The sequence below is a fragment of the Dreissena polymorpha genome, chromosome 10 (assembly GCF_020536995.1).
Source record: "Dreissena polymorpha isolate Duluth1 chromosome 10, UMN_Dpol_1.0, whole genome shotgun sequence".
In the NCBI taxonomy this organism is placed as follows: Eukaryota; Metazoa; Mollusca; class Bivalvia; order Myida; family Dreissenidae; genus Dreissena; species Dreissena polymorpha.
In genome coordinates, this window is record NC_068364.1 from 85,114,751 (window position 1) to 85,136,191 (window position 21,441).

The 21,441-nt window shown below is 36.6% G+C and overlaps 5 protein-coding genes and 1 non-coding gene across 16 annotated transcripts in view; 2 read left to right on the forward strand and 4 right to left on the reverse strand.

Moving 5' to 3' along the window:
- LOC127847416 (uncharacterized protein DDB_G0271670-like) overlaps nt 1-15,371 on the reverse strand; it is a 56,736-nt gene extending 41,365 nt beyond the window's left edge. The window contains exon 1 of one of the 3 annotated variants that reach the window (XM_052379319.1): nt 15,362-15,371. The gene's annotated coding sequence lies outside the window, so the exon portion shown is untranslated. The other 2 variants (XM_052379318.1, XM_052379317.1) reach the window with 2 other exon arrangements.
- LOC127847411 (uncharacterized) overlaps nt 1-20,730 on the forward strand; it is a 334,665-nt gene extending 313,935 nt beyond the window's left edge. For 3 of the 5 annotated variants that reach the window (XM_052379299.1, XM_052379298.1, XM_052379297.1), the window contains exon 2: nt 18,024-20,730. In XM_052379299.1, coding sequence (XP_052235259.1) covers nt 18,024-19,469 — 1,446 coding nt within the window. In that variant the 3' untranslated portion in view covers nt 19,470-20,730. Of the gene's footprint in view, nt 1-10,390; nt 10,502-11,860; nt 14,447-18,023 lie in introns of those variants that run through there. The other 2 variants (XM_052379295.1, XM_052379296.1) reach the window with 2 other exon arrangements.
- LOC127847426 (14-3-3 protein homolog 2-like) overlaps nt 1-21,441 on the reverse strand; it is a 278,492-nt gene that overhangs the window by 251,445 nt on the left and 5,606 nt on the right. The gene's annotated exons all lie outside the window — the stretch shown is intronic.
- Nucleotides 1-21,441, forward strand: part of LOC127847419 (GDP-fucose transporter 1-like) — a 291,500-nt gene that overhangs the window by 245,299 nt on the left and 24,760 nt on the right. The gene's annotated exons all lie outside the window — the stretch shown is intronic.
- LOC127847414 (dnaJ homolog subfamily C member 11-like) overlaps nt 1-21,441 on the reverse strand; it is a 313,717-nt gene that overhangs the window by 227,803 nt on the left and 64,473 nt on the right. The gene's annotated exons all lie outside the window — the stretch shown is intronic.
- Trnae-uuc (transfer RNA glutamic acid (anticodon UUC)) lies at nt 16,660-16,731 on the reverse strand. The gene has a single exon. It is a non-coding gene; the product is annotated as a tRNA-Glu (tRNA).

Sequence of the window (21,441 nt, forward strand, 5' to 3'; positions counted from 1 at the left end):
AATGTGCTGAAAAAATGGATCTTTTTTACAGACAACTGAATAAATTTAGACATAATAAAACAGATAAAAACAAAACAGAATTGTACTTAATAAAACTAGGTCAGATTATAAGCTATGTATACGAAAACAAAAATTACATTACGATAGGGCACAAACCCGAAAACTCGAACAATCAAGATTCAAAAATGCTAAAATGTACTGGAATATGCTCAAAAAATCTGCAGGAATTCAACAGTCCAATAGTTCCCTGAGTACATTTGAACAATATTTCAAAAGCGTTAATAATCCAAACAGTTTGTTTTTTACACCTGATGAAGATGTTATCTACTTCTTAGAACGGTATGAGAGAAACGAATTTAGTGTAATGTTTGATAAATTAAATAAGCCCATTTCAATAGAACTAATTAATAAAGCTATTAAGGAATTGAAATCTAATAAAAGTGATATGCATATAAATGAGTTTTTGTTCATGGTAGAGACACTATTTTGCCATATCTAACAAAATATTTGATAGTGGTTATTTTCCAACTACCTGGTCGGAGGGTTTTGTTGTTCCTCTGCACAAGAAGGGTAGCATAAATGACGAAAATAACTATAGAAGTATAACATTTTGGAGTACGTTAGGAAAACTGTTTACTCGCATTTTAAACATGAGACTCTCACATTGGGCGGAACATTATTATGTATACGTTGAAGCACAGGCGGGTTTTAGTGTGTATTTAAATTATTTAGAATCAGTGCTCGCTGAAAGTGGCTTAAATGGTATAGATGTAGATAATTTCAAACTATTCCTTGTGTTGTATGCAGATGATATCATTACTTTTGCAAATAACGCAGAGGAATTGCAACAAAATCTAAATGTATTGCATGAATATTGTAAACGCTGGAAGTTAGTAGTGAACAGCGATAAAACTAAAGTCATGATATTCAGAAAAGGGGGGCGATTGCCAAACAATATTTCTTTTCACTACAATAATACTGCAATTGAGATTGTTACTAAATTTAATTACCTTGGTGTCGTATTCACGACTAATTGTTTGTTCTCTGATGCACAAAGCACATTAGCTGGCCAAGCCTTAAAGGCTATTTTCAAGATGAACAAATACCTTTACAAATATACCGACATTACTGTGAATCACAGATTATATTTGTTTGATAAATTTATATCACCTATTCTTAATTACGGCATTGAAGTTTGGGGTTTTGTTAAGGGCGATGCTATAGAATGTATTCAAATGCAATTTTGTAAAAGTCTGCTGGGTGTTAAAAGAAGTACTCAAATCGATTTTATATACGGCGAACTTGGGCGTCTCAACTGTCAAACTAGTAGATAGTATAATATTATAAAATATTGGGTTAAAATATTACATACTATTAGTAATAAATTCAATAAAAAAGTATACCTTGCATTGTTGAGTGACTGCGAAAGATACCCTAATAAAAAAACGTTGGTGTACTCTACTACGTGATTTGCTAAGCACACTTGGCTTTTACGATGCCTGGTATTTCCAGGATGTCGGTCACGATACTGTATTTCTTGGAGCTATTAAACAACGTTTTATAGATAATTTTATCCAAAAGTGGAACGGCCGACTAGTAAACTCTAGTAGAGCTCTTTTTTATAGGAATATAGCATCCTTTCAACTTCAACCATATTTAGTATTATGTATTATTAAAAAAGTATAGATTTAGTCTTTCTAGATTACGAGTATCCTCTCATAGATTGAGAATAAAAAGTGGCAGATGGTCTTAGCCCAAACTTACACCTGTGAAACAAAGGACATGTACTGTTTGTAATCGTCTAGAAGACGAATATCATTTTGTGATTGAATACAACTTATATACAGATTTAAGATGTAAATATGAATCTTCATATTACAGAAGCAGACCAAATATGCCAAAATTTATTGAATTAATGTCTTCCGATAGTGAATCTGTGTTAAGAAAACTAAGTGCTTTTGTCCATGCCGCATTGTTAGTTACATCAACGAACATGTATGCGCCCATTTGTGTATTTTTACCCATTAACTAGCTGAAAAATGTAAACTGCTGCTGTGTTTTTATTTTGTATGTAAATGCAGAGGCGTATTTAGGTGGGGGGCCAGGGGGCTAAAGCCCCCCAGCTGGCTTGCTAGATATGATTTTAAAAAAATGAGCCCCTTACAGTTCCAATCCACTTGTGTATTTCCTGTCATATGCCCCTAATTAGGCCATTAACAGCTGTCAATTTGTGTGGTTAGCCCCAGGCATGTGTACAGACGATCTAACCTTCGCCAGCTAAACTGCACGCTTCATTGACTGTAAGTGATAAACTGCGCTATTTGATTGGCTGAAGGAGATACATTCAACTTATGAAATTAATCAATACATTTAGCTATAGGTAAATGTTTACAAATGGCTGCCGCATGGGACTTGTGAAAAACAATATCCTCCAATTACCTTCAGTCGAGCGGTTAAGGAAACAACTAAAAAAAATTCTGAATGAATTCAAACATTGCCGCAATAAACGATGTACCTAAAAAGATTTATTTCATTCCTGTTAAATCCATGTCAAAATTGTTTATTTAGAGCGTGTTTAACCACACAAAGCCGATAGTTCCATACACATCCGCAAATGACATAAACTTCGCGCGTTGTTTACCTTGAGTCGAGAGGTAACATCCGAAAAGCGAGAGTACTCGATTGCAATAGACATGAGGTCAACAACACTTCAAAAATTCGATTCACTGAACAAATTTAGAGAAACCGAAAGATTAATTTTACTTTAAAGTACTGAAAAAAACTACAACGTTCGCAATTTGTTCCAATACAACTTCGGCATATATATTACCATTAAAAGATTTGATAAAATTATCATCAAATTGGGACAGGGTATACCCACTGAACATGTGAATATCGGCATGTCTCATATTTTCGCGATGTGCGCGCACAGATTGTTCCATGCAACAATTTCTGGGAATGTGAAAAGTAAACGAATTTTCTTTAAAATAATTATGTTTTTACACTAGCGCAGTGGTCTGCAATTTATGCGCAAGTTTAATGAATAGTACAGAAAAAATGCATGGAAAAGGCATAAATTTGGACTATTTCTGTTGAAGTAAGATTTTTAATGCAATTTAACTGTTGTTTATTATATTATTTTAGTCGTGTCTATAATTATTTTAAGCGTAGTAATGTTATTAAAACAAAATACTGGTTTGAGAGACATTTGATTTACCCCTGTATGTCTGTCTGTCTGTGTGTCTGTCTCACTTGATGTCTAAACTCAAGTTCTTGTTTTACATGCACTTTTATCATTTAAAATGCTAATTAGATAGCATGAAATTGCATCATTTGAAGGTACCATTTCAAAACAAATCAACGACGGAAGGGGACACCTCCCGCACCCTCCCCAGTTGAGCCCCCCTCGGAAAAAAATTCTGGATACGCCTCTGGTGAATGAAATCCTGTATAATGAGTATTTTTGTGTGAGTTCTTGTTTACGCCTTCTTAGTTTATTGTGTTGAGTAAATGTATGTTAGAAACAATGCAGTATGTAATAATAAGTAGGATTACTCCTCTTAAATTAAAAGTATTTCATCTATGTATGCTGCCGACTATTTGCTTTAGCTGTATAATCAGTATGTTGTGTGAGTTTTTTTTGTTTAACTCTCTTTATGTTTTGTTTGAAGAGTAAATGCACGTCAAAATTAATGCAATATGTATTGATAAGTATAAGTATGGGCAATCCTTTTAAATATTATTCTAACGGTTAATATGTATTTCCTCCTGTAAATTATTTATTAGCACTAATTATGTAATTATTATTTCAAAAGTTGAGTACTCGCTTACTCATAATTTCATGTGATTGTTATAATCATTTGTATATGTCAATTACTGTAGTTATAATATTGCTTGTACTAAAATGTGTCCACATGGGCCATTGGCCTTCTGGAAATGCTGTAAATAAAATCTGATTCTTTAGTATCAAAAAAGAACAGCAATATATCAGTTAGCTAAATCATTACATATTTTGCTGTGCTTAAATACTTTGAAACAAATTCTTAGTTGCTGAAAACAACAAGCAAAGTTATTGTTTTCTATGTGATGTGGCTGGTGTAATCACAAGTAATCGTAGTACATACGATTAACTATTACGTGCTCATTAAAGGTTCGTTTCCATTTCCAGTTATGAAATAACTAGATTTGCATCGAATCTTGTCTCTCTTAAATGAGATTTATTTTATTGTTTGACTGGTCGCAATCATGAACTCGCTTTTTGCAGTACATTAAAAGATTTATTTTGTACACATGTTTGTTATATCTGCTGATTGAGTCTTTTGTGTTGCTCATACATTTATCACCAAATATGTTATGATATAGTACTATTTATATAAATGCACTGATGTGATCATTGATGTTGATTCTTTTTTTATTTTCTGAGCCCCACTTCTCACGTCAATCGGTAAACATTGTTGGACGTTTTATTCATTTAGTACCATTGCTTACGTTGCTTACATTGCTTAGCGGTATGACAAAGCGATGTTTTAATGAACAAAAAGCGGACCGTTGTCGACAACAAAGATTGTTGATTCATTGAAATAACGTGTCAATTAAGTCGTGGTTTACTTGCCAATCAACTGGAACTCGCGCAATTACATCTTGGCTAAACGCGTCCCTGGTAGCGGAATATTATATATTATATATTTGTATTCGGTTTACAACTTACTTTAAACATACGAATGTATAGTAAATCTTCGTTTTCATTCCTATACAACTATGGTCTTTAAAGAACGAATAACAACATGATAACTTTTTAATATACTATTTAATATATGCATCCTAAACATGATCTATATGATACGCGCACAATTTGAGCAAGAGTAGTTATATGTTGGTTGGATCTCACGAAGCAAGTGTAGTTGTATGTTGGTTGGATCTCACGAAGCAAGTGTAGTTGTATGTTGGTTTTATCTCAGGAACCATGAGTAGTTTTATGTTGGTTTGATCTGAGGAAGCAATAGTAATTGTATGTTTGTTTGATCTCAGGAAGCAAGGGTTGTTGTATGTTGGTTTTACCTCATGGGCCAAGAGTTGTTTTATGTTTGTTTGATCTCAGGAAGCAAGGGAAGTTGTATGTTGGTTTTATCTCATGGACCAAGAGTAGTTTTATGTTGGTTTTATCTCATGAACCAAGAGTAGTTGTATGTTGGTTTGATCTCAGGAAGCAGGGGTAGTTCTATGAGTGTTTTATCTCATGGACCAAGAGTAGTTTTATGTTGGTTTGATCTCACGAAGCAAGAGCAGTTGTACGTTGGTTTGATCTCACGAAGCAAGTGCAGTTGTACGTTGGTTTGATCTCACGATGCAAGAGTAGATGTATGTTGGGTTGAGCTAATGAAGAAAGAGTATGCGTATTTTGTTTTATCTCAGGAAGCACAGAATAACTCAATCATCTGCAGTACCTTATCGATATTCAACACAATGTAAATTAAAATTGAATTGAAAACATGTAGTTTGTACAAAATATTTTATCTTGGAAAATAACATTACGTGAAGTCGTTCCCATCTATTAAAAGCGATTATGTATATGATGCAATATTATCATGGACGCCATGGACATTCTTAAGTGATTACGATCACAAAAATGCGTTTCATCCTAAATTTGAAACCCGCTAGTTAGTATTAAATATTTACCTCTACATGGTGTGACAGAATTTACAATTGAAGTTTAATGGGCGATCCAAGATTATTGGAAAAATCTGTAAGTTCTATTGAACCTGTTAATTGCTTTTGTATCGTGTTACATCATGTTACGTTTCTAAATAATTAAATTTAAAACAAACGTTAAACTATTGTGTGTTTTTTTCTCACATTTTAGTCGCATATTCACCACACGAAATGTGTTTTATAATATTCACACATTAGTGTGCTTTGATAAAAATTATATTACGGGAGTACATCTTATATGTGTCCTCACATGGCTTATTGGGAGGTTTTTTCTTCCCCATCAAAATATAACGTATGTTAATATTTTATTTACACGCACTTTTCGACACATTTCAAAGCCGCGTAATGCGAAAATGGGACTCATAGCGTTTCGGCCAACGTAGCTCAAGCCCAACCTATGCATTTGCGCAGTCTGGTCAGAGTGGACGCTGTTCGCTATAAAAATCACCCAAGGTGCAATGGTCTCATCATGTATTTCCTGACCGGACTGATAGATGCGCAGGCAGAGTGGGTTATATATATATTATGGGCGCAAATTTAATAAGACCCATTTTCGCATCACGAGGGCGTTTAAAAATCTAATTGCGAATTGTAAATGGCACATTTTAACACAATGCTTCTTTTCGATACAAAATTGAATTAAAAATAGCAAACTGGTTAATAATGTAAGCCTATCCAGACGTTCAGGGACGATTTCCAGACATGCTGACTCAGTACGGCATACATTTGTGGTTAGATTATCAGACGATTTTCTTCTTATCGTGACACTTTACTATTTCGGTAGTGTTTGTTTTTCGGCGTAAGCTGTATTAAGCCAGCTTTTCACCCTGACTTGACCTTTGTAAGTCTCCAATAATACTAAAATAAAATTTCCCGCGGCTAGGTACGAATGAATACACTTCATTTATTCCATTGGCTGATTTGAGTATAACACCAGAACATTGGAAACATATCCGCGTCTTTGTAACACTGTTTTACTGCATGAAACAATTTTATCTCTAATGAAAAGGCTCAATAGATAGAACAGTTTTACAATCAATTTTCGACATAAATACAGTTTGTGCGTTCACCTTTTATTTTCAAAGAATTACCAGCGCAAAAGCGTTTATACTAAAGGCTATGTTGTCATATTTAGAACTTACTTGCATTGCATTTCAACCCGCGAGGTTTCGGGTCAATTCGCGGCCATTTGTGAAAGTCAGAGTTTATATACAGTTCATCACCGGAGTTCGCAGAAGGGGTTGCGATCATTCAACACCGGTCTTACTGACAATACCGTAGTGACTGTAATGCATTGCATTCTAATCCGCAAGGTATCAAGGTCAGTTTGCGGTCAGTTGCAGAAATCTTTATATAAACGCCGTCTCGTAAACTTTGTGCACTTAAAGTCTGTTTTGATCAGAAAGATACTAAATAAAGATATTCGGCGATATTATTGTGGTATGTCAATCATCGATTTTTAATATGGTTTCAACATTTGCATGATAAGAACCAATTTTGATAAAATTAATTAGAAATTTTTATCCATTTAGACCAGTTTATTAAGCATGAGCACAATAATTCACTATACTATAATTATGCAATTAAATAAGATTCGAGTATTGCCGGCTGACCTATATGCACTCGTTTATTTTCATGTTTCTTGTGTTTTTCTATTCTGTAAATATAGATATCTGAGTAATAATATCACATAAAGCAAAATAAGACACGAAATCTGGCGCAACACCCCGTAATTGATTTGCTTATGATGTAGCTAAGAACTGCGCAGAAAAAAGGCATCCGCTACTTTTTATCTCATAGAGATAACTTTTGATCGTTCATAAACATCGACCACAATCAACGCCGTATATCTTTTTTAAAGATATTTCTTGTTTATCTTGAAAGCAAAACTGTGTTTATCGATGGTCAATTATGTCTTCCCCTGACGATTTAGTGACCGAGTTCAGACCCTGATATTCTGCGAGATGGATTTTAACGCGTACGGTAATTGAAACTGGGCCACAATTTGTGTCGTTTGAACATGCAGAGAGTAGTCCGGAATTCCTTACACTGAACAGTGCTACATCATTTACGCTGTGCACAGACACAGTGATGTAGCAAACGTTCAGGAGATTTATAAAGAATCAGCCTATTGAATATTCAAATATGTTAATTCGTGTCTTCTGGCGTAATGTAAAGTTCATTTAAGGCGAAAAGATGGGCAAAAAAGCAACGCCGTAAAAGCGCATTAGTGTTCTATACCCATGTTAAAGTCAGAGACTGGTTGAAACCGTGTAAACTGCTAGGGTAACAAGTAACGCATAAACAGCAATACGGGTCAACGGGACTTTCTTTATGTCTTCCTAATTCGTGAGTAAAAAGTAAGGTTCTCGCAGATTTTTTTTTATTTATTTGTTTTAATTTTCTTATTGTATATTTTGAATTTGTATATGGTTTCAAAAATCAAAAGTTTTGTACATTGAATTTTCGTCATGAAATTATATTCTTAGTGTGATAGATATTCGAAATTCAAACACTATGATGGTGATTGCAAATTTTCTTTATATTTGGTTTTCATTAAACCATTGTCATCACACTTTCTATGCTTTCAGGACGTCAAACATAGGACCATGTTTTCGTTATTTAGTATAAGTTATCTCTATAACACAAAAAGGGCTAATTTGCTGTTATTTTGTCTACGTTATCTACATGAATAAATAGGATGATAAACAGGGCACACACATCTCGATCGGTGCGTTAAAACACACTCTTTATAATTGGAATGGCTTATGTTAATTTCAAACTTGCGATTAATTTTGAAAATGAGTTGGGTCTAAGATTATGCAATAGCGAACATTTTCAGTGCCTTCAGCGCTTTGATTGCAATGAGTTCGAAAGTGAACATTGCGTACTTCCCTATTTATTATAAATATTGGTAATGCATTTGAGCAGTGAAAATGTGGTTTTATGCATGTGCGTAAAGTGTCGTCCCGGATTAGCCTAAGCAGTCCGCACAGGCTAATCAGGGACGACAATGTCCGCCTAAACTGGATTTTTGCTAACAAGAGGCTATCTTTAAACGAAAACTACAATAAAAGCGGGAAGTGTCGTACCAGGCTATTCTGGGATGACACTGTACGCACATGCATTAAACCCCCTTTTCACAGAGCACGGTTATTTATGTTTTCTTTTGCTTAACCGTACCTTTTTCATTTGAATCTTTCAAGAAAAATTCATGCGGATATTTTTGTGAAATTCTGAAACAAACTGCAATTTCTCCTTTAAATAATTATATTAACTGTTTTTCGCTTTTACTTAGTTTAACAACTAATTTCCGATGCGCCATGGAGTTCTGTTGCGTAAAAATTAAACCACAAGGGATTAAACTTAGTTTGTTAATAATCGCCCAACAGAAATCCCGAGAATTGTGTCTTGATTGGTAATTAGCGATCATACTATTATGTTCATGTTCTTCGATTACAATGTAACATAATTTTAAAAAGTCGCGCAATACTTTCATCGATTTAGTTTGACAACTGAACGATTAAAATTTTTAGCGAATTATAATGGATGAAATAGTACATAATAAATAAACCATAATAATATATACAGGGTTTTCCTCAGCCAAATATATCGCGTATCAGTGGAAAAAACTTCTTAAACAAGGGTTATCTTGCTTAAATGATATGTGCCTTGTTCTGAGAAAACTGGGCATAAGGCATGTGCGTGAAGTGCCGTCCCAGATTAGGGTGTGCGGACTGTGGACACTTCACGCACATACTTTCCGATACTTTCCGCTTTTATGGTAATTTTCGTTTAAAGGAAGTCCCTTCTTACCGAAAATCTTGTTTAGGCGGAAAGTGTCGTCCCTGATTAGCCTGTGCGGACTACATCTCTATGCATCAAATGATCTCCAAAAGACATAGGCACTAACAAAATAAGGTGACTTCTTAAAAGCATGTTCATATTGTATAAACGTTTAGTAGATTTTGTCACAAATTCTCCTGTGTCTGAAAATTTTCATTTAATGAATAATGTAACAAAATTATTTATTATATTAAAGCAACAAGAACGTAAAATTAACCTAATGTGCATTCTCTTTGGTGGGAACCCGGGACCTGCTGACGCAAAAGCTTAATTCGCTATAAACTACACCACACCAGTTTAAGAAAAAGGAAGGTGGTTTTAAAGGGGTCGTTGAACAGATTTCACGTTTTCGTAAATTGACAAAATTAAAAAAAATGTGACGATACACGTTTTTACTAAATAACCGATTTAAAGCTTTAGAGTGATCATTATCAGTATACGAACACAAACTGTGTTAACATTTTACACAGGAGCGTAAATTTGCTTGTTTCAATAAAAATAATACATTCCGTTTGAATCTTTAAAATTATTTTAAGTGTCACTTTGCAAATTCGCGAACAAGTCAATGATCTCTGCGTACATCTTAACACACAACGTCGTTATGTGTCATTTGGTTTTATTATTCGTAAGTGAATCGTTTCACAATCTAAATATAGACCTTGAGATGAACAATATTTGCGTCACACCGATATTTAACGACAAACGAATGTGACCGTAACTACTCGATATATCTCGGAACAATGTCGCCATTAACTGGTGAGTAGCTCCAACACATTGCGGAAATACCCGAGTCTTACCGAAGTTCAGGGTTTTCCGATTACTTGATATCTACATGCAATATTAACATTTGGAATTCCATTCAGTCATCCAATTATAAACTGCTTATGTGGGTGGTGAAAGTGAAATAGCGCAGTGTAAAACGTGAATAATGAACTGGAAGCAAAAGGTAGGTAACCTGTTTACTTTGTAAACTAATACTACTTCTAATATTACTGCTACTAGTACTAGTACAACAACTACTACAACAACAACAACAACTACTACTACTTCTACTACTACAACCACTAAGTCTACTACTACTACTATAACTTTTATTTCTACTACAACTACTACAACTACTACTGCTACTACTACTATTACTACTACTGCTACTACCACTACTACTACTAACTTCCACTACAACTAGTATTACTACTACTTCTATTACTACTATTATTACTACTACTACTACTACTACTACTACTACTACTACTACTACAACTACTACTACTTTTACTACTACTACTACTTCTACTACTACTACTTCTACTACCACTACTACTACTACTACTACTAATAATAATACTACTGCTTCTGTTACTACTACTACTACTACTACTACTACTGCTACTACTACTACTACTACGACTACTTCTACTACTACTACTACTACTACTACTACTACTACTACTACTACTACTACTACTACTACTACTACTACCACTACTACTACTTCTACTACTGTTACTAGTACTACTACTGCTACAACTACAAGTACTACTACTACTACTACTACTACTACTACTACTACTACTACTACTACCACTACTACTACTACTACTACTACTACTACTACTGATACTACTACTTCTACTACTACTACTACTAGTACTACTACTACTATTACTTCTACTACTACTAGTACTACTACTACTACTAGTACTACTACTACTACTAGTACTACTACTACTACTACTACTACTACTACTACTACTACTACTACATGTACTACTACTTCTACTACTACTACTACAACTACTACTACTACTACTACTACTACTACTACTACTACTACTACTACTACTACTACTACTACTACTACTACTATACTTCTACCGCGTATTTTACAAGTTTCTCTACAACGTATGTTCATAGCATCTTTATCACGAACAAGAAAACTAGCATAGAGCGAAGCCAAATTAGTTTAAGAATTTAGATCATAACATTTATCGCCCAGAATTGTAATAATTCAACTAAATTACAACCGTTTGTCGGATGTGTTTGTTTGCTTGTTGGTTTTTTTGTTGTTCCAAATGTTCATTTGCACGAAATAAAATAAACATCCTTAAAGCGTTGAATTAGTTAAAAGAAAAGTTACTAAACGTAGCAATAATGCATGTGCTATGCATTGATTAAATATGTAAATTACAAATGAACAAAAGATTATATTAAATACATTTTTCTGTAATAAATACAATATATTCGGTACAATATATTGGTAGCTTTGGTTTCATGTATCGAAATTTATTGTTTCCTTTGTTTGAAGAATTGGTCACACCATGGATGAAAAACAAGAGAAACTTCTACGGCAGAAGCGTGTTGATATTGTAACTGACCTTGAGCCGCGTGGTATTGTCCTTGACACGTTGTATGAAGACGGCGTTCTGACAGAGAATGACGTCGAACTCGTATCGTCTGCTCCTACGAGGAAACAACGCTGCCACGTGCTCCTTCAACTTCTGCCAACTCGCGGCCCGGTTGCCTACGGGTCATTTCAAAAGGCATTATTGGCGGGAAAATACGATTTTCTGGTGGATAAGCTGGACGATCAACTTAATGTTGCAGAAGAAAATGAAAATACACGGGAAAACAAAAAATGTGAATTGTGTCTCAGTTTTCTTCAGAGAATAGTTGGTTGCCATTCGACTACGAATTCTAAACTATTGGCGTTGCTCAACGAACATTGTTGTTCGTTTTTGGACAACGTTGAACCTCATGACGTCATCGACCGACTGTTTCAGGATGGAATTCTGGTAAACGATGACCTTGACACAATACTGAGTTGTTCAACCAGACGAACTCGCTGTGAGACATTGTTTTTACTTCTTCTCAATTTTGAAACGTGTGTGATTGACAGTCTTGCGGCATCTCTTTCGAAAAAATACGGCTTTTTAGTCGAAAAGGTTGCGAGTTTAAAAAGTGTCCATAAACACGAAATGTGTTCCACGTCGACCTCTCAGCGAACTACTCATGACACGGCTTTAAAAGAGTACGACTTTACCAGCGAGCACGGCGCGAAACGAATGATCCCACCATGTAATCTCGATACAACTGCCGTTGATAATGTTCCGTATACGGCCTCGGGGTGGAGAGTGCAAAACACTGAAACGAGCAGCGATGTCATTGATGGGTCGGTTCCAGGTTCAGTTGAGGCCAGTCGTATACACAACGCCAGAAGCGTCAACAAGCATCCACATCGCAATGGCGCTGATGTAATAACAAATCTAAAGTCCAATAAACCTCGACACAAACTGGAGGAAAACGATCGTCATGATAAGCGAGATACCAAAGTTGACACAAAATTGTCAGGCAATGAACAACAATCGAATTGCGCAGTTGCGCTGCAATGCGGTGCGCGGGAAATTATACCAAAACAAGCCACGGCCATTACGTCAGAGAAAACAAGCAAGCGAATTCACGTGGCTTTCAACTTTCTTAGCACGTTGATCAACCAAGGCCAGTACGAGAAATTTGAAAGCTTCTCAAACCAATTGAAAGCGTCGTGTTCGTCAAATAACGACCTCATGTGCATTCTGGGATACCTGCACGCCAGTCGAGACCTGTTCCGGACCGATTTCGATTCCGCGAAAAAACACATCTGTGAAACCATGAAACTCGTCCCCAAGACTTCGAACCCACGCTACTTTGCTTTAGAACTGTTTACCGCGAAGACTCGAATGTACATAACCCAGAAGAAGCTGACAAAGTTGCAGGAGACCTTGGACGAGGCGATGATGATTCTGGAAACAGATCCGGTCGGTTGTACCGGACGCGCCGCCGGGTGGTTATATTTGAACGACGGCCGTAGTAAAACTACTCAACTCACGTGTTTGAATCTCAGTAAGACGAGCGCTTTCCACGCATATAATCGCTTATTTAACGGGGCAAAAACAAGCTTTCAGCGCGCCATGACGAACTTCCAACGTGACGGAGGGAAGGACGGCCCATTCGGATTCGGTTACGCCCTCTGTCGCCTTGCCATTCTTCTGTTGCGCTGTGGAGACAACGGTCTGACCATGGATCAGATTAAGCCTCCGAAGGAAGATGTCATATCCGCCGGAAGTTACATAACTCAATTAGAAAACTCAGACATCCCTATTCCGAAAATACTCGAAATGCATTTCCGTTTGGCAAAGTGTGACTACCAATTTCGTTGCAACAATTTCGTGCGCGCACTTGAACACGCCAACATAGCGCGTGACCTCGCCGTTGAGTTAAATATGCTAGAGTTCACTGAGCATGCGCAAAATCGGGTGACATATCTGCAGACGAAAGCACTGTTTGGAGTTATTGCCCCTGACATAGATGAAGACGAGGCGAAACGAGTGCTTTTTGAAGAAACTTCTGCAAGTGGAAGTTGTTCCGAATAAAGCTACATCCTTCGTTACCGCCTAAAATGTAAACCTATTCGTCTTAAGTATCAAAAAAGTACTGCACTATATCAGAAAGCTAAATCATAACATGTTTTCACTGTGCTTAAATACGTTGTAAACAAATTCTTAGTTGCTTAAAACAACAATGAAAGTTATTGTTTTCGATGTGATGTGGCTGGTATAATCACAAGAACACATAATACATAAAATTAACTATAACGCGCTATTGAAAGTTTCGTTTCTATTTCCAGTTATGAGCTAACGTGTTATTGCACCAAATCTCGTCCCTCTGACATGAGATTTCTTGTATTGTTTGACTTGTCGCAATCATGAACTCGCTTTTTGCAGTTCTGACTGTACAGGATTTATTGTGTATAGATGCTTGTTATATCTGCTGTTTTAGTTGATTTTATTGCCCATACATTTATCGCCAAATACATTATTATATAGAACTATTTATATAAATACACTGATGTGATCATTGATGTTGATATTTTCTTTTCTGAGCCCCACTGTTTTCCAGAGAAAGAATTCTGAACACAGCTTTTGACGATTCTGTTATTTGATATCCTTATTTTGGGAAACCACTGTTGTAACTTGACGAACATAGCACCCACAAAAGCTATAGCCAAAATATCTTCTTATTTTTTTATTTTATTATATTAGTATTATTTTAGATATAACTGTTATTTTAAACGTTCAAACAAACTTATAGTCGTTTACTTTAAAAAAAAACTGCAATTAAAATTGGCGAAAAGTTCAGCAAACACGTGTATTTTACAAAAATACGGAAATTCTTTGTACATATATTCTAGGCTTGGTGGATTATTTACCTAACTATCACTATCAACTAATAAACGAAAACAAGAGAAGACTAAAATCACAAAAGTAGAGTTCAAATCTGTTTTCTGAGACAACCAATATGGCAAGCGAAATGCACATTAATTCCTTAAACCACGGTTAAACAGTTAACTATATAGTTAAGAGACTTTGAACCCGGGTTCAAAGTGCCGTTTGCACATTAATTCCTTAAACCCGGTTTCAAGTCTTTGAACCGCGGTTTAAAGTGTGTCTAAAAATAGATACAAATCTGTTATCTGAGACAACCAATCAGCGGAGCTGCAACCAAAATAAGAAGGTAAATGCCGCGACTTCATTGGTTATCTCTTAACTATAGGGTTAAGAGACTTTGAACTGCGGTTCAAAGTCTTAAACTGCGGTTAAGAGGCGCGGAATGCACACTAAATTATTTAACAGTTAATTATATAGTTAAGAAACTTTGATCCCGAGTTCAAAGTGCCGTATGCACATTAATTCCTTATTAGTCCTCTCTTAACTATAGGGTTAAGAGACTTTGAACTGCCGTTCAAAGTCTTAAACTGCGGTTCAAAGTCTTAAACTGCGGTTCAAAGCCTTAAACTGGGGTTAAGACGCCCGCAATGCACATTAATTATTTAACAGTAAACTATAGGGTTAAAGGGATCTTTTAACGTTTTGGTAAATTGACAAAATTGAAAAAAGTTGTTTCAGATTCGCAATTTTTCGTTTTAGTTATGATATTTGTGAGGAAACAGTAATACTGAACATTTACCATGGTCTACTATAGCCATTATATGCATCTTGTGATGATTTAAAAACCTGAAAATTATAAAGCGTTGCAACGCGAAACGATTGAATAATTTGGAGAGCTCTGTTGTTGTCGTTTAATTTTGTGAAACTACGAAGATTGCTTATATAAAGTATAAAATACGTTTTCCATTCATACGTGGCAGGATGAGCGAGCGGTCTAATTGGTTTTTACTCCAGGACTCCGGTGGTCACTGGTTCGAACCCTGCTGCGGGCTACTTTTGTTTTTCCTTTTTTATTATATTATTGATTTTTTACTGGAGCTTTTTAGATCCAATGTTTACATTTATCAAAATAAAGCATTTAATGACAACTTCAAAACATGCCAAAATCTGTGAAAAGGCCCCTTTAAGAGACTTTGAACCCGAGTTCAAAGTGCCCTTTGCACATTTATTGCTTAAACACGAGTTCAAGAGTTTGAACCGCGGTTCAAAGTGTGTCTAAAATTAGATGCAAATCTCTTATCTACATAATTCAGAGACAACCAATCAGCGGAGATTTAACCACAATTAGAAGGCAAATGTCAAGATTGCATTGGTCGTTTCTTAACCATATAGTTAAGAGACTTAAAACCGCGGTATTTTGACCGATTGTAATTATTTAGGGTAATCGTTTTACGTCTGAACGCCCGTTATAAATTAATGTGCAAACGGCACTTTGAACCCGGGTTCAAAGTCTCTTAACTATATAGTTAACTGTAAAAACGTGGTTTAAGGAATTAATGGGCATTTCGCTTGCCATAAGGGTTATACTTAGAATAATGTGTTTTTTTTATAATTATATAGCACTGCTGTAGATATGATTTTGAACGTGTGCACGCTTTTGTTTCAAACACAGATACATGCACATGATTAAAACAAAGATTATGTTGCATCATATTCATCTCGTAAAATAAAAACAGCACTTAATGCTTAATAAAATAAGATGTTAGTTAGTCTTGTTTATTTTGCAATTCGCCGGAATCTAAAAAAATAAATAAAACATACTGTAAATTGCTTTACTTTTCAAAGATGGATGCAAGTTTTTAGTCCTTTGTCTTTAAAGAATAAAAAATGGAAAATACACTTCCGGTGCCGGGAATCGAACCCGGGCCGCCTGGGTGAAAACCAGGAATCCTAACCACTAGACCACACCGGAGACTACCATATTTGGCGGAAAGTTTATAGATAATCATATTAAACGCATTAAGTACAACGCTGAACACTTTCTTATATCATTTTTGTTTGTTTAGTTTGTAATTGTTCATTTTTACACGTGTAAACTTTTATATCAATATATTTGGCCTTTGTGCGACTAATATTTCATTTCAGGTAAACAAACAAAGATAACTCCTACACAGCGTCGTACAATGTCTACTCGGAGTTGTCTATCATCAATATTTGAAAGGCTTCTTTTATTGCATGAAATCCCGTCAGCAATCTCAATTATTGTTACTACAGCAAACATTCTACCGGAAGACGCTTAGTTTAAGTAAGTCACGTGACGACATGTCTCACCAGGCAAGCCCATTATTTATCATTGTTTCGACATGCTTTACGTTCACATGTTATTAGTCACTGCAGTACATCTGCTCACGACAGTACGATAATAATATTCATTTCTGCGTGGCAAAAAGGCAATATGATGTCCAATTTTCATTTCGGTAAGTTGTAAACACTTGTCTGTTTCCGTCCGCTACATAATGCTCAATCGTTCATTGTCGGAGCGGGTACTACTTAAATGTACTCAGGGAACTATACTTAAATGTACCCCGAGTACGGAAAATTTACGGGTTAGTTTATAAGGAGAACAAATTCATGTATATGGTGTCAATAAGTGTCCCTTAAAACATCATTTCCCGTATATATCGTAACGTACTTCACATTTTCTCGTTTAACAGTCTCCGTTATGATTGCGTTATGATTGGTACCAGTATTTATGAAATGCAAATAGCATCGAGCAAAACTATTTCGGATTATTTTCTATATACAGTACATGTATTTACATGACTTTCAGCACTTGGTCTGAGCGCATTTTTTTGTCAGGCGAACAAATATAATACGTGAAAATCGACAAAAAGAATTCATATCATCATAATTTATGTACGTTTCATCTTTTTTATTATTAATTGTGTCTACATCAAATAGAGCGTTGAAGTAACATTTTAAATGCATTATTGTCCCGTTGTATTTTGTCATTGTGTTTTCCAATTAATTCGTGTCCTTCACCTTTCAGTTTTTTTTGTTATATATGTTTTCAAATGATGATGATGATGATGATGATGATGATGATGATGATGATGATGTTGATGATGATGATGTTGATGATGATGATGATGATGATGATGATGATGAGGATGATGAGGATGATGATGATGATGATAAACTGAGGCTGAAAAGTGGTTTACTTTCCGCCCAATTCAATCTGTTGTTATTTTTGTCTCACTTCAGACAAACGTTCCACTTCGCATTCCGCCGCATTCAAAGTTGAGGGACATATTCCTAGAAGAAGACACTCTGACGCTTTGGAAGCCATCGGTGGACAGCCGCCAATACTACCTGATTCCCGGAAGTGTGCAGGACGGTGATCTAACGCCGGTACTGCAGACGTACTACACAAAGTTTGATTGCGTTACAAGCATTCTCACTTTTGATGACGCGGTGCCCATATTCGCCAGTCAGAGCACAAGTCTGCGCCCGACCGATGATTACAGTGTGCTACGGGATTACCATAAAATCCGGGGACTCTGGTTTAAACCGGATATAGAGGAACAGCTGGGTCCGGAAGAAGAGACGACCCTGGGAAACATAAAGCTGTCGATTGCGTTAGCGAAGTACGAGAATGAAAGCATTTTTAGTAACATGAATATATATTTTCTAGAAGTTTTGGATTACCCTGCAGAAGACAAATCCGTTTCTCGTCTGCTCGTTACGAAAACGCGCCACACCGAGTTCGAGTCGTACGACATGTTCAAGCAAGGCGGACCCGTGTACATGAAGAAAAACAGTGATGTCGACGGAGATATCGACATCCACTATCTCCGCGTCTGCCACAACTTTACCGGCCGGAAGTGGCGTCACGAGGTGGAATTCATGTTAGAGGAGGATCCCTGGCCCATGTGTAAAATCATCCCGGTAAACAACCGATGCCGGAAGCGGCCGACGATCACGGTCGTCCGCGATCTGGGGATCAGTCTGCCGTGTCGTTATATGGGCGCCACCTGGCGGGAAACGCTGGCCGGCTTGTTCGTCTGGTCATTGCGTACGTATATCGTCTGGCTGATTTTCGAACGTCTGCACGACAAGGTGAAGAACGCGCTCGACAAGGCTACAAACCACGTGAATATCAGAGAAGTCATCCACACTGAATGCCCAGTCGTCTGCAAGTCTATGTTCGAAACCTATGAAATTCTTTCGACGTTTATCGCTAAATGTGAAAATGAACAAGACCTCAAAGACCTTTTGGACATTTTCTTGTCGCTGCATAAATGTGACGAGGGTAACTGTTCGCTGGTTTCTCTGAAGTCACTCAACGCTGCCCACGTGCTTCCTGGTATCCTCTTCTTGTTGGAGAAGACAATCGCATGCGCATCTCCACAGTTCCGATTTGAACTGACCTCAACTATCATGCCTTGGTCGGTCATGGGCTATTATTGCTCCGATTTGAAAATCCGCAGTCACCGCAAGATGGTGATCTTTATCAGTCAACTTCCGGGAATCAACACGGACCTGGAGCCGCGCGCGTTGTCGCCGACGCCCTTCTTTACTGGCGGCGATCCAAGCTCCGGTTACGGCAGCGCCCCCGTGACTCCAAATACGCTGTTCGCGACGTCAGTCCACTTTCGGCGACGGAGAAGCTCCCAAATGTCGTCTGTGTCCAGCCTTGAATCTCCGTGAAAAAATAACAATAAAACTTGATTGTGCTTTAAGAACATGTGAAAATGCCCTATTTATATCTATGGATGTATTGTATGAAAATGTATATATTCACGTTTGACAGATTTACCCATTAACGATTTCGTGTTTTATCTGATTTAGTGCCTTTTTGGCATGTATAAGTGGCGAATTAGGCATATTATGTAATAGTTGTGTGTGTGTGTGTAAGTAAGGAGCCATTCGAGATTTTTATTGGCCGTAAGTTATCATGTCAGAGCAAAAATATTCCATTGAATTTAAAAGCAAAGTTGTGGATGAATGGAAAGTGTGCATTGTACTGTGCTTTTTTAATTCAAAGATTTGAAGAGGGAGTTGTAGGAGGAGAAAGAACGGGAGGTAGAAAAGAAGGTAAGAGTGGACAATACCACCAATGTAAAAAGTCTTTCTTACAAGTAACAAATTCATATTAATGAGAAAATTCTATAGTTACCAGAGGTATCGTCTCAGGCTATATTGAATTCAGGAATGCCTCCCAAAAGTGCGAGTATGTTGCAGAGGTAGTTCTCAAGCTCTATTATCGCTGCAAACTCATTTGAATTCGGGTGGGCAACCATAGCAATATATGAACAACTGGAAGAGGCTATACTCCGAAGACTATATGCGGATAAGAAACGTAGAGGAAAGACAACATTCTAGAATTGATTAATTTAAGAGAACGGCAGAGACTCCATGAAACCCTCGCCACAACGACAGCTTCATAAAGATCACATATTCAGGAAGTGTACAGGCTAAATGTTATATAAAAAAGATATGCCTCGCTTTGGGAATAGCGGGCTTAACGCATGTGCGTAAAGTGTCGTCCCAGAATAGCCAATGAGGTGTGCACAGGCTGATCAGGGACGATAATTTCCGCCTTGACTTGATTTTAAGTCTCATTAGAGACTTGCTTTAAGCTAAAATGTTCTTAAAAGTGGAAAGTTTCGACCCTGAATAGCCTACGCGGACTGCACATGCTTATATGACATTTCACGTACATGCATTAAGTCCGGATTTCCCAGAGCATAATTTGTGAATCTGAAAACTCCGTTAAATGTGCATGTATGCAGCTCTTTCTATTAAACAGTGTTATTTTATCAGGCATCGTGCTTTACACGAATATTTTTATAGCACAACTGAACAATTCACTTGTATGGCTGTCTAATATAGGGCTTTTTTGTGTTTGGTGCTTAAATATATAGTATATTGCTATACATGTATATATATTACTAAACATTATGAAATGTATTCGTTCTTAATATTTATTTACTATTTAAATTGAAACGTTTTTTTGCTTTGTTGGAAATTATTTTGGTTTTATCCCACTTGTGTTTATATTGTTATCACAGCTTTAATACAAAAGCATGCTTATCTTTTTAGATAACCCTCGAATACATTCGCTGACTGCGATCAGATTTCTCCTTGCCATATATTATGCTTAATACATCTCTGACACCTGAAATAAGGACGGAATTGCATTTGACGTGAATATATGCGTACAGACTGTTGTTATGTTTATTCTCGTTTGATTATTGAAACTGCGACAGTCTGTCTTCGAAAACGATCACTTTTTGAAGACCGAGCGCTTGCCTTGATCAATAACACTATTGTTGATGACGCTGAATCTATAAAGATAAGAACATTGCAAATGATTATCTGCGAAAACGGAAATTATTTATTGCGAGTGAGCTGGTGCTATTTCATAGAGAAAAAACAACAACTTTACTGTCACCGTATTGTTGATGCGTTTTAATCAACATACCGATAATGCAAGCTTTGTTGAATGCTTTTAAACAGAAACCACATTTGGACATGCTTCACACCAGGGCCGTAAGCAGGATTTTTTTACTAGGGGGCCCAACCGGGGAGGGTGCGGGAGGGGTCTTCCCTCCCTATTTTGGCACTTTTCAAGGTGAATTTAAATGCCTAACCCTTTAACACTTAAATATGTATTTTG